Source organism: Protopterus annectens, chromosome 1.part1 (genome assembly GCF_019279795.1).
Source record: "Protopterus annectens isolate FY-2018-M chromosome 1.part1, PAN1.0, whole genome shotgun sequence".
In the NCBI taxonomy this organism is placed as follows: domain Eukaryota; kingdom Metazoa; phylum Chordata; order Ceratodontiformes; family Protopteridae; genus Protopterus; species Protopterus annectens.
In genome coordinates this window covers 827,004,779-827,023,509 of record NC_056726.1, presented here as the reverse complement: position 1 = coordinate 827,023,509, position 18,731 = coordinate 827,004,779, and the positions used below count along the sequence as shown (strand labels likewise).

General features: G+C 42.3%; 1 protein-coding gene across 2 annotated transcripts in view; it reads left to right on the top strand.

Annotated features, from left to right (window-relative positions):
• The window catches only part of LOC122807596 (myosin-IIIb-like), a 2,420,886-nt gene that overhangs the window by 405,142 nt on the left and 1,997,013 nt on the right, over positions 1–18,731 (top strand). For both annotated transcript variants that reach the window (XM_044078517.1, XM_044078510.1), the window contains exon 2: positions 5,842–5,907. In XM_044078517.1, coding sequence (XP_043934452.1) covers positions 5,842–5,907 — 66 coding nt within the window. The remainder of the gene's footprint in view (positions 1–5,841; positions 5,908–18,731) is intronic.

Genomic DNA, 18,731 nt, shown 5'->3' with positions numbered 1-18,731 from the left:
ACTGCTCCTTTAGGAGGAAGGATTGCTCTGCACACAAAAAATGGGAACTAATTACCCAGGACAAATGTGTTTTAAGTTTAGTTTCCCAAGGATACAGACTTCACTTTCACACGTTACCACCCCCAAACGGTTGGCCAGCTCTACCCCCAAATCAGTGGGCAGAGGCTCAAAAACAAGTACTCTTCTCTCTTAACCATAAGGGCTATTCAAACTGTACCAAAAGAGGAAAAGGGGCAAGGTTTCTACTCCAGACTTTTTCTGGTACCCAGAAAAGACAACTCATGGTGTCCTATCCTAGACCTTTCTATCCTAAATACCTTTTTGGTGATCCCAAAATTCAAGATGCTAACTTTTCACCAGTTGCTTCCTATGCTAGGCAAGGATGCCTGGTTGGCAACACTGGATTTAAAGGAAGCCTACCTGCACATCCCAATCAGGGAATCTTGCAGAAGATACCTACACTTCAAAGCAGGTTACATGCACTATCAGTTCTCTGCACTGCCCTATGACTTATCTACTGCGCCCGGGGTATTCACAAAGTGCCTAGCTCCAGTCATTGCATTTTGCAGGCAAAGAAATATTCAAATATATCCATACCTGGACGATTGTCTAATTCAGCCAGGGCATACTTTTGAACCATCTGGCGTTTGTACACAAGGTGCTAACATGTCTGGGGTACACCATAAACAAAAAGAAATCACAGCTTGCACCCTGTTAACAAATTATATTCCTGGGAGCAAACTTGAACATAACTTCCCAGATGGCTTTCCTCACGCCAGAGAAACAAATTCATTTGACAGCTTAGTTCAAACTAATGGCCACAAAAACCCTGCTATCTGCAAGACAAATACTGCAAGCCTTGGGGTTCATGGCCTCCTGCATTCTCCTAATTCCATATGCAAGACTGCATATGAGGAAACTACAGTGGTATTTAAAAAAGCCTATGGTGTCAACATTCTCAGGATCTAGAAGCAATGATTCCTATCATACCTTGCCTACAGTTAGAGTTCCTTTGGTGGGCAGAGGCCTGCCACCAAAACAAGGGACTATCATTCACTCTACCCCTGCCGCCCAAACCCTAGCTACAGATGCATCAGATTATGTATGGAGGGCTCACCTGGCAGGGAAGTGCATTCAGGGCAAATGGAACCCAAGTCAAATGCACCTGCATATCAATAAAAAAAAAAATGTTAGCTGTACAGAATGCTCCGACAGCCTTCAAGGACCACATTCTTCCAGGACAATTAATGGTAAGGTTATGTGGTACATAAACAAGCAGGGGGGGGACCCATTCATACCCCCCTCTGCAGACATGGCTCTGTGGAACACCTCCTTGATCTACCAAGTGCATTTACAGGCACAATTCCTGCCAGGAAAGCTAAATACACTGCAGACGAACTAAGCAGAAATCTCATGGACCCACACGAGTGGAAACTGGAATCAAAGACTTTCAACATGTTGATAAACAAATGGGAGAGCCCAGATATAGATCTGTTTGCCTCCCCCCCAGAACTACCAATTGGACAAATTCTGCACAAGGACTCCCCACAAACAAGCTTGGAAAGTGGATGCCCTGTCCTTCAACTGGAAAAATCTATCAGTTTGCCTTTCCTTCTCTGCCTCTCCTCTCTAAAGTACTACTAAAGATCAAACGGGACAAACCCAGGATGATGCTGATTGCACCAGACTGGCCACGCCAACACTGGTACCCCCTCTTGCGCAGTGTGTCACTACTGGCACCATGGCACCTGCCTTAGACCCCTACCCTGCTGTCCCAGCAGGCGGGCCAGATTATGCATCCTCAGCATCAAACCTTGAACCTGGCAGCCTGGCTAATTGCTTGACCTCTCCGTTACCATCCCTCAGTAAACAAGAGTTGGATGTCATTTTGGAGGCAAGGAGGCCTAGTACTAGAAAATCTTATGCTGAAAAATGGAAAAGATTCTGTTCCTGGAACCAAACTCAAGGGATGGGCACAGCAGTGCCCAATTTACCTCAGATTATTCAATACTTAACTGAGATGCTTCACAAGGGCCTTTCCTTTTCCTCCATTAAAATTCATGCCTCAGCCATTTCAGCTCATTACAACACAGAACCAACCCTCTTCTCTCATCCACTGCTCAAGCAGTTCCTCAGAGGAGCCAAAAACCTAAGACCACCCAAGAGAGCCCCAACTCCAGCTTGGGACCTTAACTTTGTATTGGAAAAACTCACTCTACCTCCTTTTGAGCCAGCTGCAAGTGCAGAGTTAAAATTTCTTTCTTGGAAAACAGCCTTCCTTTTAGCAATCACTTCAGCTAGAAGGGTATCTGAATTACAGGCCCTTATGGCAGTGAAGCCTTTCATTATCTTTCATGCGGACAGGGTGTCCCTCAGGACCAACCCCTCCTTCATGCCCAAGGTGATATCCAGTGTGGCTCTTAATCAGTCCATTCATTTGCCTACCTTTTTTTCTAATCCACAGAACAAAGGGGAAAGGATACTGCACTCCTTAGATGTGCACAGACAACTTATATTTTACTTGGACAGGACTAAACCTCAAAGGAAATTTGAACAATTGCTGGTGGCATTTTCAGCAGGGGCAGAGGGGAAGGCCATTTCAAAGCAAACCATTTCTAAGTGGATAGGCCATTGCATTCATTTCTGCTATAAGCACCATGGAAAACCTATTGCACAGGGGATAAGACCACACTCAACCAGGGCTGCATCTACCTCTACAGCCTTTCTCAGAGGTGTCCCTACCAGGGACATCTTAGAAGCTGCTACCTGGAGTTCTGTACATACTTTCACCAAGCATTACCATTTGCCTATTTTCTCTAAATCCAGAGCTGGTTTTGCCACTGCAGTCTTGCAGGGACTTATAGCTGGTCCTAATGCTATCTAAATTCCTCCTCACATCCTTAGCTTTGGGAATCTACCCAAATGTGATGACTGCAACAGTGAAACACTAAGAACATAGTACAGTTGTGTACACTTACCATAAATGTAGATGTTCAAGTGTATTCACTGTTGCAGTCCTGGTTACCCTCCCTCCAGCCTCCTGACTTCTTTTGGCTATACCTCTACTCTCCTTTACTATGCTTAAAATCTTTTTGGTGTATTTGCTTTTTTGTTGGAGGTATAACCTTGCACATTTATTTTTAATTGCTTCCCATTGGGGGGGCACCTGACATCTGGGGCAAGAAAAACTGATGTAATGGTATCGGCTGCATGCTTTATACCCCTGACTACCTGATGTCATGGAAGATGAGACAGCAACCGACGCAGGACCCAAGACTGATAATCAGGCCGACTGAGGGCCACTGCAAGCAGATAACCCAAATGTGATGACTGCAACAGTGAATACACTCGAACATCTGCATTTATGGTAAGTGTACACAACTATACTTTTTTGTCTGGGTCAACATCCCTCCCTCCCTCCCTCTGGTCTGCCTTCCAAATTTTCATCTGGTGCTCCTAAGGAATATATAGACCTCACCACAGACCTTGTCATTCAGCAGCCTTGATTGCTGTTTTCCACTTATGGCCTATTTTATATCCACTTTGTTTATAATACCCTTGGAATGTTGTCTGGTTCTGAGCAGACAAACTTGCTTTGAAGTATTTTGGGGAACAGAGGGAATCATGGGCTGGGCAGGAGTCAGAGTCCTGGATCTACAGTTTTGAAAGTTTCCATGGCTCAGTCTGAAGACCCACTAGTTGAACTGGACCAAAACGAAATAAGACAGATCTAGTGTTATGTTAAGCACATAAGTTTCGTTTACAGAAACCTGATTTCTGAGCACTGGAAGTATTCCCGTTATTACCATTTCATAACCAGCTATAGAACACCCTCTATGTCCCTTTCTGGGTACAAAAGCTATCTTAAAACATTAGCTGAAATTCTCATTAAACCCAAGAGCTTTCGGTTCTTGCATATTATCGCAACCTCATTCGGAACTGCAGAAACGGCTTGCTTTCTAGCTGTTCTGCAGCTGAAAAATGTGGTCATCCTGTTTTGGGAACTGGAGTGTGTCAATGAAGTGTCAGTAACTCCCGAGAAAGCAGATGAGGAAATGAAAAGAACGGAAAGCAAGCCGCTTCTGCAGTACTGAATGTGGTTGGCCATAAAAAGTATGTTCAGTCCTGTCTGCATCGCATCAAATCAAAAACAGTGACATGTACTTCTTGCACTTTAATCCATTAACTGAGAGAACCGAGTTCCATTACTTTCCTAAACTACATCACAATGTCACAGCATACTCTCACTTCTAGTATTTTACTCCTTTGTCTTTAATTCCTGTGTGTTTACCCAGTCTCAGACAAACGTGCTTAGTAACGTCACAAATCACCACGACTTCTTCCTCAATAACATAAATAATGGATTAGGAGAATGCGTGGTCTTTCAATGAGTTTGCAAAACAGTGAACCCAATTACAAATGGGAAACAGACCCCTAAGTACCGGGAGGACCAAAGCATCAAAAAAAACCCAGAGCAGCATGTGCTGGCCACATGTGCTGCGAAGAAGCGACCCAAAGCAACAAGAATAAAACAGCAAAAGACCACCCATGATCATTCCTTTCTACAGCTAAAATGAAGGCTGTCCTTTCTACAGCTGAAATGAAGGCTGCAGCATAAGACTTTGCAACTATATCTACAATCTGTTTTGTTTGCGAATAAATTTTAGAATTCGCTCACAGTTTATCAATTTGTATATCTTTACTCCTACTGCATCCTGATATATCTATAAAATGGTTTCCTGTTGCACAGTGTTTTTATATAATTTCTTCAAAGTTTTCCTAATATTGTCTCGGCTATCTTTAATTTGTCTGTTCAAAGTTGTAGTTTGACCTTATTTCCTTTTCTTTTCTTTTTTTTTTTTTTTATTTCTCATCTTAATTATCTTGTTTTTATGGAAATATATCACCCTGAACTTGTGTGCCTAGAACCCGATATTACTTTTTTTTTTTTTTTTTTTACTTTTTGCATTCAAACACTTTTCTTTCAAAATTTAGCACATTCCATCTGCTACCTTTCCACTGAATGCTTCACTATGATTGGTTTACATAGAGCTCATCATCGGAGCCGTAGCTGATTTTTATCTAGCACCTTGTGCTGGTTCCTCAAAATTGTGCCTCACAGCATTTCAAGTGAAGAGAAAGAGGACATTGCACTGGGGGTGTGCAGAGCTCTCCCATACTAGTGAGGGTCGGATCTTGTATGTTTGCAGCTGTACTCATCATATTGACAATCTGGCCCAGAGAGTAGGTTTACAAAGTCCAGGAATCTCTGTGCCTGCCTGTTTGGTCATATATGAATCCCAGTTAATCATGTGGCAATTAAAGTTACCTGTGAATATGGTATTGGGTTGGATGGTGAGTGTCTGCAGTAAGCGTAAATACGTGTTTCTGGTTCATAGAGGGGGACCTGTAGTTTGCAAGTAAGTGGTATGAGATTGTGCCTATGGGGAGTTAAACGTGGAGAAGCTCAAGTACATCATCCTCTTTGATCATCCTAGTATATTAATTTTTTATGCAAATTGAGACACCTCCACCTTTAGTCCCTGCTGTGTAGTATCTAACAACATTCTTAAGTTCTGTCATTGAGTGTTTTCAGTGATACTGGGCAAATGAAATGTATTACTGTGGTAACTTAGGGCCGGATTTTCAAAAGACTTCCGGTGTAAACCTGCTTTATAGATGGGCTTTACAGTGGAGTAAGTCACTTACACCAAGAGCAAATCTTTTGGAATCTGGCTGCTGTATGCCTTATTGTGAGAGGAACATCATGACTGCATGCTGAAAAATGGTGTTGGGTAACTGTATAGCAATTAGTAATGTCCTCTGTCTTCTTTTTTGCAGACGTACATAGGTGATATCCTTGTAGCAATGAATCCTTTCAAAGACCTCCCATTGTATGATAAGCAGGTAAGAGTTCTTGGTGACGTACATTTTTTTTGATTATGTAATGAATTCAGAATGGGGAGTTCTACTGGGCACTGTGCATGCAGTAACCTTTTAACTTCTAGGCTTCATAAAAACTATGTATATGCTAAGGTTCATACAGGATGGAATCCTTTGAAAACCTAAAGTATGAGGTCACCACTTGTATAAAATGGAGTACAAAGACCTGTGATAATGAAAATGTTACAAATGTCATTGAATAAGTATTGTAAACAAGGTTATTCAGCTTGCATGCTGATCTAGTCTTTGGTTTTTAAAAACTTCTCTTGCATCACAGATCCTGTTTTCCAAAATGAAAGCTTACCATTACTGTGATGTCCTTCAAGGATGCATCTGCAGTCCTAACAAATGGGTTGTCCTGGCCTCAGGCAGCCCTTCGGTTGGCCGGATTCCAAAGTCTGGGTCTGGCCTCGGCTGATGTCGCACTTCACCCGACGTCATAGCTGCAGTTCAGCGGGTATAAAGGCATCAGCCAACGCCATTTTCCTCAGTCTTTCTTGCCACGTGGCGCCCGAAGCAAAAGCTGTTCGCAAGTGCCGGTCGGTCAGAACCAGAGATTGCTACTACCGAAGACTTCTAAAAAGCTAAGTACCCCGTTGGGGACTCTTTCTTGCCTCAGCCGATGTCAGAAAAAGTGAATAACTGTTTAACTTGTGGGAAACAAATACCTCATAAAGATTTCCACTCTTATTGCCTACCTTATTTAGGCCCAGACCACGACGTAGCAGCCTGTCTAGCCTGTGCTTCTTTCAACCGACGGACACTTAGACGTCGGTCGGAATTTGCTGAGGAGTTTTTCGGCTCCGCTTTTGCTTACAACATGCCGTCGGAAACTCCGACTTCACAATTAGCTAAAAAGCGCAAGGAAAAGGACCGACACTCGTGTCCGCGGTTTCGGCCGAAACCGCAGTTAAGTCAACCGCGAGTGTCTCGGTTTCGGCTGAAACCGAGCCCTCGGTTCTTCCTTCGGCCGAAAGCTTGCCTCCCACCGAAGCCTCATCCAGCATGGCTGAATCTGCTACTGAAATTCCACCTGCTCTTACAGGTTCACAGGATTTATCTGATACTATCCCTTTAGATATATCCACTCCTTCACGTGGAGCTGCTAGGCCCCCTGCATCCATGTCGATTAAGGCTTTTGCCAGGGCTAAAGCAGCAAAATCAACCAAGACTGTGCCTACTAAGACCCCCTCTCACAGGCCTAGCTCTAGTACTCAAATGCTTAGTCTAGCAGAGGATCTCATTTCTTTGATCAGGGGATCCCAACCTCACCCTGACAGGGCCTCTCACCCACCTCCAGAGAAGAGGCCTAGAGCAGAGCACCCTGAGCCAGTTTCTTCAGATTTCTCTTCTGATGATTCAGAAAATACAGACCCTCCAGAAGGCCCTTATTCTCCTTATGAGGACTCTGATGCAGAAGACTCCATTCCTTCTGCCTCTCCGCCTGAGGAATTTTCTTTGGGGAAACCTTGCATGCTATGAGGGAACAATTTCAATGACAGGGCCAGGATTTTTCAGACTCTAGGAAAAGGCTTAGGACCTTTTTGCATTTGCCACAGCATAGGCCTTTAGCCATTCCTCCAGTACTTACTGTTGTGGATGATGCATTTAATGATGCTTGTACTGCCCCTGATTCACTTCCTCCGGCCCCTGCTAAGCCCGACAGGTACTACAGGGTTCCGGACACACATTATCATTTGTATAAGGCTCCTTTTGCAGATCCTGAAACTATTTCGCAGGGACCCAAGGCTGTAGCAGCTACCTCTGCCAAAACCCCCTCCCCTCTGAAAGGGAATCTAGGGCCTTAGAGAGATGGGGTAAAAAAGTTTATACTTCTGCTACTCTTTCGGCTAGGGCCTTAAACTGTCAATTCCACATGATTCAGTATCAGGAATTTATGTTAGACCAGTTAACTAAAAAACTGTCCTCGCCTGAACCATTAGACAAAAAGTCTCTTCAGGAAATGGTACATAACATACAGCAGGTCAGTAATCATTCCTTAAAATGCGGCTATGATGCACTGGAGGCTTCCTTTAGATCAGCAATGACTGGTACAGTGATCAGAAGGCATGCATGGTTAAAAGAGCAGTCCTTACCAGACCATGTAAAATCAAAGCTCCTAGATGCTCCCATGGATAAGCATAATTTGTTTGGCTCACCTGCACAGCAGGTGCTGAAGAAGGTGGAAGAGAAAGCAAAATCTGTCCAGACAGTCAAAGATTTCTTACAGGTCCAGCCTCCAAGGTTTAGTAGGAACTGGCCTTCCAAGAATTGGTCCTTTCCAGACACCACCAGAGCACAGAGAGGCAGGAATAGGCGCCCAAGAGGCAGGGGTCAATCCAGAGGTGCCTACAGGGGACGTCAGTGGCAGCCTAACAACCAGCGAAGTACTGCCACAGATCCAGCCACTACCACTTCCACAGGGCAATCACAGTGACTTGGCTCTGAGACCGCCTACCAGGGAACAACTAGATGCACCCTTAGGCGGAAAGCTAGCCTTATTTTCAGTAAACTGGCATTACATCACAGGAGACAAATGGATTTTACAGACAATAGACAAAGGTTACAGGTTTCACTTCCATACTCTACCAAGGAAGAGAGGAATGCCAAACCTACCTCCAAATCAAAGGACAAAAGCTCTAGAACAAATAGACAACTTAATAAGGATAAGAGCTATAGAAAAGGTACCGTCTATGGAACAAGGGCAAGGATTTTACTCCAGACTTTTCCTGGTGCCAAGAAAAGAAAACCAATGGAGACCTATTCTAGACCTGTCCGCTCTGAACACATATCTCATTGTTCCAAAATTCAAGATGCTGACCCTACAGCAGCTTCTTCCCATGCTGGGCAAGGAGTCTTGGCTGGTAACTCTAGATCTCAAGGAGGCATACCTGCACGTCCACATATGACCAAATTGCAGAAGATACCTCAGATTTCTTGCAGGATCAGAGCATTATCAATTCTCAGCATTGCCCTTTGGCTTATCTACTGCCCAGAGTATTCACGAAATGCCTGGCATCAGTAATTGCTCATTGCAGGCTTCAGGGAATTCAAATTTACCCTTACCTGGACGACTGCCTGTTGCAAGCGGACAACAAAAACAAATTAGCAACAGATTTGAAAAAGGTCATTCATCTGCTACAAGCCCTGGGATACACAGTCAATATAAAAAAGTCAAGGCTGATACCATCCCAGAGGATAACTTTCTTGGGTGCAGAACTGGACACATCAAATCAAATGGCATCCCTCACAGCAGAAAAGCAGAAGCACCTTCCTCTCTATTTCATGGCATTAACAAAGCAGAACCAGCTAACAGCAAGGAAAGTCCTGCAAGCCCTGGGTTACATGGCATCCTGCATAATATTGATTCCACATGCCAGACTACATATAAGGAAGTTGCAATGGTACCTAAGGAATTTATGGTCTCAGCACAAGCACAGCCTAGAAACCCAAATTCCAATAATTCCATGCCTGAAGCAAGAATTCCAATGGTGGGCTCAGGCCTGTCAATTGAACAAAGGACTGCCCTTCCACAGCTCTCAACCAAGCCAGACTATCACCACGGACGCCTCAGACCTCGGTTGGGGGGCACACATGCTGGACAAGTGCATACAAGGCTTATGGACTCAAGACCAGCTGAACCTACACATAAATCAAAAGGAGATGCTGGCAGTAAAACTGGCAATTCAGACATTCAGACCGTTTCTTCAACAGGGTCAATTGCTGATAAGGACGGACAACACCACAGTTATGTGGTACATCAACAAACAGGGAGGCACACATTCATACCCTCTATGCCGGATGGCAATGGACCTCTGGAATGTGGCCCTGAGCTTCAACATTCAGCTCCAGTCAATATTTGTACCAGGAAAAGAAAATATACTAGCAGACATCCTAAGCAGAACTACCACGGATGCCCACGAATGGATGCTGCATCCAGACATCTTCAAATCCATTACAAGGAAATGGGGACTACCAGAAATAGACTTATTCGCATCCCCACACAACCACCAATTGAAAAAATTCTGCACAAGGACATACCACCCTCTGGCTTGGAAGGTGGACTCCCTATCTTTCAGTTGGGAAAACCTGACAGCATATGCATTCCCACCTCTTCCTTTGATGCACAAGGTGCTATTGAAGATCAAAGAAGACCGCCCAAGGATCATCCTGATAGCTCCAGACTGGCCGAGGCAGCATTGGTACCCATTACTGAGGAGTATGTCTCGGGAACAAATATGGCCTCTGCCCCTAGTTCCCTTACTGCTAACACAGAACAACTTCAAAACCCTGCATCCAAACTAGAAAACGTTGCAGCTAGTTGCCTGGAACATTGCATACGACAAAATAACCCAGATTTATCTCAAAGGGTTAAAGACATTATCTTGGAGGCTCGCAGACCCTCAACAAGGAAAACTTATTCAGCAAAATGGAAAAGATATCTCATTTGGAGTGCAGCTAAAGGAGAAGATGTGTCACTGGTAAACATAGCTAACATCCTGGAATACTTGGCAGAACTTTTCCACAATGGCCTGTCCTATTCTTCCATTAAGATTCATGCATCAGCTATTTCAGCAGAATACAACATGGACCCTCCAGTCTTCTCTTATCCTCTACTCAGGCAGTTTCTGAGAGGAATTAAAAATGTAAAGCCACCAAGGAAGCCACCATTGCCGCATGGGACTTGAACTTTGTGCTGGAAAAGTTGACACTCCCTCCTTTTGAACCAGCAGCAACAGCAGAATTACAGTACTTATCATGGAAAACTGCTTTCCTGCTTGCAATCACTTCAGCAAGAAGGGTTTCTGAATTACAGGCATTAATGGCAGTACAGCCCTTCCTTATCTTCCATCAAGATAGAGTGTCCATGAGAACTAATCCTACTTTTATGCCAAAGGTGGTCTCCAGGGTATCTCTAAACCAAGCTATCCACCTACCTACATTCTTCCCCAACCCACAGAACAGGGGAGAAAGATTATTACATACCTTGGATGTACATAGGCAATTGCGCTACTACCTGGACAGAACCAAGAGCAATAGAAATACTGACCAGCTACTGGTAGCATATGCAACAGGAATGGAAGGAAAAGCAATTTCAAAACAGACAATCTCAAAGTGGATAGGAAATTGCATTAGATTTTGTTACTCTTACCATGGAAAGACAACTCCAGAAAACATCAGACCTCACTCCACAAGGGCTACAGCCACTACTACAGCTTTTTTACGAGGAGTGGCTACCAAAGACATTTTAGAGGCTGCTACTTGGAGCTCCGTGCATACATTTGCCAAGCATTATAATCTACCCTTATACTCCAGATCCCGAGCAGGTTTTGCCACTGCTGTTTTGCAAGGGATCTTAACTACACCATAATCTTATTATTGCCTCCTCCCCCAGTTTGGCTATGGTATTCTACCCATTTGTTAGGACTGCAGATGCATCCTTGAAGGACATAGTACAGTTTTGTACCTACCATAAATGTAGATATCCGAGAGGTATGCATCTGCAGTCAGGATTACCCACCCTCCTTCCCCTCTGTGGTACTCCTAGGGTATTTGCCCATCTTGTAGCTAGCTGGGGGAATCTATTATGGTGTATTTGTTTGTATATATGTATATACATGTTTATTTCTATTTGCTCTCTATTGTTTGGAAACATTTGCATTTATCCAAATTTAGCCTTCCTAGAGGGCACCTGGCATCTGGGGCAAGAAACACTGTGGAAAATGGCGTCGGCTGATGCCTTTATACCCACTGAACTGCAGCTATGACGTCGGGTGAAGTGCGACATCAGCCGAGGCCAGACCCAGACTTTGGAATCCGGCCGACCGAAGGGCTGCCTGAGGCCAGGACAACCCATTTGTTAGGACTGCAGATGCATACCTCTCGGACATCTACATTTATGGTAGGTACAAAACTGTACTTTCTTCAACCCATACTGGGTTTATTTCATAGACCTGCTTAGGGCATTTTCATACCACAGCAAATATCTAAATTAAACAAAAGAATGAAATGTCCAATTGAAAGATGTACACTGCTATATTCATCCTTGTATGAGGAGATGATGTTCAGCATCTTGGTATTTGAAATGTTTTCTTGGTACTAATGCCTTCCCTTTAATCCCATATGCTCTGCAAAGAGCTTCATCTCCAGTTTTGTCCTACCTTGTGTTGATGCAGAAGCAGCAAAAAAAAAAAAAAATCTGGCTGAGCCTGCTTTTCAAAATTTGAATATTTTGTGTGAAAATTGTCACAGTTTATTAATGACATTAGTTCAGTCTTAATCTTGTCATTGTTTTGGGGTTTTGGTCAACTTTCAATTCAGGTCATTCCATTTTATTTTTACTATTTATGTTTTGAATAGCCCCTCTTCAGGTCTTTGGCATTTTTATTACTTCACCTTTCTGTGGTTCATTTCTTATTTCTATGCTGCAGTATTGGTATTTTTGATAGTAGTTTTTTGCAACTCACTGTCGTTCAGTTTTCTGCTTTTAAACATGTTTTCTGAAATGGAGAGCAAAGCCTTTTAAAATGTAAAATATTTAAAATCCCACCCAAGCGTATTTATTGCTTGGTTGAAGATAATTTTCTTTTGCTTGTGATATTTGTAAAGCATTTACAAGTACTACTGGGAGATACAGAAAGAACAATAGTTATTTAGAATGGAGCAAGGCCTTGCACCTTCTGTTGCTTTGCTTTGACGTCAAGCACAGCTTTAACATGGTTGTGGGGACAATTCTAAACAAATGGACAAGAGAAAAAAAAAAAAGACTGACAATGTTGGAAATCATATGAACATCTTTAACCTAAAAAACCCAGCACTGAATTCACATCGAATTCTACTCATTCTTGAGCTAGTGTTTCTAAATTACGGGACAGGATATTAACAGATATGCCTCATGTTAAACATATTGGGCCTGAAAGTATAACTTTTGTGGCAAACTCTGAGGTGTGCAATATTTTAGGCTCAAAACCATCATCTTCAAAGTCTTTTAGATGCTGTTCCATACTACCTTCAGAGGTTGATTGTGAATAAGCTGGTAAAAGCCTCTTTGAAAGCTCTGAAAAAAAATGTCTGCTGTCTGTCTCTCTCCCTTCGGTACTAAGAGGGATAGACACACTTCATCTGTTACAATTTTAGCAAAATCTTTCATTTTCCTCATCAGCTATTATCCAGGCGTATGTCCCAAAGTAGCCAGAGTTAAACCACCCAACACCAGTGTTGACATTGACTCATTTGCCAACTTTGGTTGTGGTCTTGATGTTATGACCACAGCCTCCGAGATTGACTTCTTCAGTGCCAGCTTTGCCATCTGTTTTGGTTGCCTAAGCAATGATGCTGTTAACTCCTTGAGGAGCTTTGATCCTTGGGTGGAGCTCAGGCCATCGTGGCTTAGCTCAGTGCCAATGTGGACCTCAAAAGGGTTGACTTTCTGACCTTTGTGGTTAATGCTATTAATGTCAGGCCTAGCATCAGTAAGTATGTCAACCTGATTGTTAGGGGTGGAGTGGTCATGGCTGGGCTAAATGTCAATGTATTTATTGTCTGTGTCATCTTTGGCTGGCTTTGGCATTTAGACGCAGGGTCTGTATTTTTGGCCTTGCCTGCTGCATTGAAACAAGTGTTGGCACTCATAGACTATTCTGCATTATGCTAACTAGGTAACAGAAGACAGTGACAACTGTGTATTAAGTTGTATTTTTTTTTCTACAAGTATGTCCACATCGCCTAATAAGAGCTTTGGATGCATTCCCACACACACACACACACACACACACACACACACACACACACACACACACACACACACCACACTTTGTGCTAGTAAGGTTGATGTCTTCAGCCTTAGCACCAGATGCTATTTTGCATGGATATGCAACCATCTACCTTTTCAGTCAACAGGACAGTAGTCTGAGAACCTCTTGCAGGACTGGTTCTCAAACATCTGGACCAGATTTAGCTCCTTCACAATCTTTAGGGCCCCTCACTCCAAAGATTGGAAAAAAGTGTGTGTACAAGAGGAAGCACACTGATTATCCTCCAGAGTCCCTCACCCAAATGTTGAAGATTGTAAGAATGAAGATTCCCCCACAACCCACTTAAATGACAACAGATTTGGGGAGGTACTTGAGATGGTGAGGCAGGGAGAGGAGGGGGCTAACTGATGCCATGCAGTGTTCGCAAAGGGTCCTGCTTTATGCTTTCTAGACATCCTTCTGTTCTTCCTGTATGGTCCATCCTGTAAACAGAGTGGTTTCAGCTTATGTTTCTGTTGGTCAACCCTAATGATGAAGTCATACCTCTCCCAGAGAGATGGGACAAGATCCTCTTGCCTCCAAAAGTCTGGATCTGCAGGATTGAGATTACCTAGCCTGATACCAGTGCTTAGGTAGCTGGTCTTAGTCACTGACATCACAGAATCCTGCTTTCTAAAAGCAATCAAGGGTCATGGACAGATTGGGAAATGCATTTTTATGCATTTTGATGCTTTTAATAAGTCAAGTAAAATACTTGTCACTTATGTTAAGATTGCAGTTGGAGCTTGACAATGAAATGAGTCAGCCACAGGAAGAAAGGCCAGGAGGTCAGCTTAAGTTACAGTTAGGAAGCAGGTATGTCATCTATTGCCATCCTTACTTTGAGATATGCACACAGTTCAGTTGATGGTGCAGTTATGGCAACAGTGTCACTCTTTTGTCATCCATGCCCAGTTATCCCTGAGAAAATAAACTTACACATATAAACTTAACTATGAACTTTGCAAAGACTCCACTGTGACCTTTACCTTGCTCCTTTTAACCCATGTCTAAAAGTTCACCTTGAAAAAATAGGAAGGAAAGGCAATGCCCTTTCTGCTGTTGGTGTCAAGTTTGATTCTCCAACACGCTGTTTCTGGGATGTAGCAGAACCCATGTCAGATCTTGAGTCATTGTGTTCAGTAGAAGCAAAACAATCGAGATCTGGAAGAATCCAGCATGGCCATGGTAACTTGCAGACTGGTCACCAGGTCAGTGGGAGGAACAGTCAGCAACATTATGATTTTCCTTTGGGGAATAGTAATCTAATCTGTATGACATTGCCCCTCTTAACTTCCAGCACTGTCTGCATGATGGGTCATCTCTCCCTCCACTTGCAGGTGTGGGTGGCTGTCTCACAAGAGACACAGATCAAAACAGTAATATCAAAAGGCTGTTAAATTCCTTTCCACACACTTGCTCAGCTCCACTCTGTCTCCTTGAGAGGCGTCCTTGCCCATAAAAAAAAAATACGACAAGAAAAGAGGTTTTAAACCTCATAAAGAAAAGAGCCATCCATGATGTTATGCCAGATCAGAAAGGATTATACTGTTCTGGTTCTTTTTGTTAATCTGAAAGACAAAGGACCTCAGGCCCATACTAGACTTGAATGGACTTTTAAATAAGTTTATCCCCAAAGAAACTTTTCAGGTGGTCATGATGCAGACCAAACTTAACTTCTGTCAAAAGGAGATTAACTGTGATCTCTGGACCAAGAAGATACCTGTCTACGTGTAAAGATCACCAGAGAGTCCAGCAGGGTTTTGTGCTTCTGGGAAGGTGCCCCAATCATTTTCAATTCTAGACCATTTCACCTCACCTCACTACGACTTCCAGAGTGTTCAAGAGATTAATGTGTTTTCTTACATGGGTGACTGGTTTCTAGCCATTCAACATGTAGCAAGTTGATTTGTGGGTGGGAATCTCTTCTGATTTGCTTCCAGTCTTTGGGAATTACAGTGAAAATTGCAGACTCCCAGTTAGTCTTCTTAAAAACTGACCTTTTTTGGATGCACCCTGGATATTTGTCCTCCAGAACCAGTCTTCATTTGTACAGTAGCTTTCAGAATTTGGTGTCCCAAATCAATCATAAAGTGTCAGTCACAACAGTATTATGTCTTAGAGCACTGCATTTTATGGCAGCAACTACATATTTAAAAACCACAAAAGGCGAAACAGAGAGCGAGCAGTCACAACGATAAAATTCCAAACGGTTTATTTAGCACTTTCGGAATAGGTCGATGCCTCTCCTTCAGACAAAAACCAAACTAATTAAGCACCCTTATATAAAAGCAGTGCTACAACAATAATTCAATTAAGAAATCAATAAACTTAAAAAATTCCCTTAAAGGAGCCTGACAGCCACCCTTCAGTATGGGCATATTGTACGGCAACACAAGCCCCATACCAGGTCGACTTCATCACTAACCACATCTTAAATATATAAATATAAAAAGTAGTAACCATATTTCGTAATAGTTTTTGTATATTTATATATATTTATTTATTCACAATATATTTTTGTATATATACACCCATTTGGGTGCCCGATAGTATGGATTTTTCACGATTCATATTAGCTGCTGGGTTTATAATAACATTGTTTTAATTTGCAACTATTACGAAATAGTTTTTAATAAGTTTAGTAGAGTGTTGCTGTTTTTATGTTTAAAATGCAACTTTGTTGCCTTTTTAGGTTTATGGTTACTACTTTTTATATTTATATATTTTAGATGTGGTTAGTGATGAAGTCGACCTGGTATGGGCTTGTGTTGCCATACAATATGCCCATACTGAAGGGTGGCTGTCAGGCTCCTTTAAGGGAATTTTTTAAGTTTATTGATTTCTTAATTGAATTATTATTGTAGCACTGCTTTTATATAAGGGTGCTTAATTAGTTTGATTTTTGTCTGTAGAAGGAGAGGCATCAACCTACTCCGAAAGTGCTAAATAAACAGTTTGGAATTTTATCGTTGTGACTGCTCGCTCTCTGTTTCACCTTTTGTGGTTTTTGGAAAATTTATTTTTTGTTTCTTGGTTGTTTTTGCGTTCTTTATATGGCGAACGAGACCGGAGCGTCACCTCAAGGCTCACTTTTCACTCGAGAAGAGCCGAGTAATGTTGGCTCCGGAGAGGCAAACGCCGTGGGGAATCTAACTGCCCTAATTCAAGTTTTATTGGGCCGGGTTGACAGCCTGGCTCAAAGGATGGACTCCCTTCCATCTTTCGGCAACACCGCTGTTATAAGGAGGACTTCTAGCGGCCAAGTAAGTCAGCAAATCCCACCAGGTCAAAATCATTTTTCCTCTTTTGGAGTTCCTGGTGTTGGAGCTAATAATTCTATAGTTGGGCAAAGTATTTCACTTAATGCTATCCAGGCTGGACAAGGGATAAGCTCCCAGCAGAACAATAATGGAAATCGAAGGAACAGTTCCGAAGGTATAGAATCAAGTTCCTTTCCATCTATTGGGAACTTTCTTAATAACAACAACTTTTTTTGGTAATGGAGCTACTGCTACGAATTTTCCGGAACAAGAACTGGCAGTAAGTAAGATTTACTAGTCTTATTAATGAATTTGATCATAAACTGTTTCATTGCAAAAAATTACATCTAGAAATAGCCTACTTGCAAGAATGTTTGGATAAGAATCTTATCCGTAAGGGCTTAAGACAATGGCATTACCCAGTTGATTTGGTAGAAGGGTCACCATTTCATCGTGAACTTTTAAACTTATTTGATAAGCAAGGTTTTGAATTTATAACTTTGCTCATTAATCGGTATAAATCAGAAATTGACATTTTAAAAGGGGAACCTGAATTATTAGAGCACAGTATTAAAACTGACTGTGAATTTTTTCGTTATAAATATGAGTATGCTCGCATTTTCACCAGCATTGAAGCCACTTTAGCAAAAATGCTGGGGCTTAAGAAGAAGAAAACTGCAAGAGACATGCATGATTATGCTAATAATAAAGCATACCCTCGTCCACCTACTACCTCCTTGGCTACTATTTCCAAACAAGCACCTTCAGGGTCTAGTGAGATTGTACAAGATGACCTTGATATATCTCATAATGGAGAACCTGAGACCCACACTGGAGAAGCACAGCCCCTTCGCCGTAGTGAGAGATTGAATAACCAAAACAGCAGCAATAACAGTAACAATAATGTTTATAGCAGTAATTCTTGTTCTCAACAACAAGATGTTTCAAATAACAGCTGCCCCAGTACAAGTCATCAACAGGGTTTTCCAAGGAATCGGAACGGGCAACGTGGGAACCTGAGGACCAACAGGAATCAGGGGAATTTGAGGAACAAGAGGAATCAACGCAGGAGATGACATTATGCCGTGTTGATAATCCCTGAATAATTTCCAGTACAGAAGGGGATTTTAAGGTTTACAATTATACCATCTTAAATGTAACCCAAGAAATGGTTGACTTTTTTCTAAAGGCCTGTCCTTTGTTCCTGATACTACCATGTACCCTGTTAAGACTATAATTGATTTGAAATTGTTTGTCCATAAACTGAACCTGAATGCCCTTATGGGAGGGACGTCTACCCTTACTACCTCCCTTAAGGTTTCAAGCCTCTTCAATCCACCTTTACATTCTAATTTAAACACATTTGAAAAGATGTGCAAGCTTGATCTAAGGGCTATTGCTTCCAATAAGGCTTGCAATAAGTATCCTAACATTAATATTACTAGGAACCAACGTGAATTTATGAACCTAGTACGAGAATGTAATATAAGAGTGATGAAACCTGATAAAGGGGGTGGGCTGGTGTTTATGGACTATGACATCTATGTTGAAAATATGAGAAAACAGCTCTATACTGATGCATATGTAGTAGCCAGCTTGAATGAGGTTAATATGGCTTATAAAAGAATCAAGTCTATTTTGGATGACCTCTTCCTAGAAGGCACTATAGATATAGATCTACATTATTATTTGACCATGACTGCTCCTAAGTTACCAGTTTTGTTTGGCACAC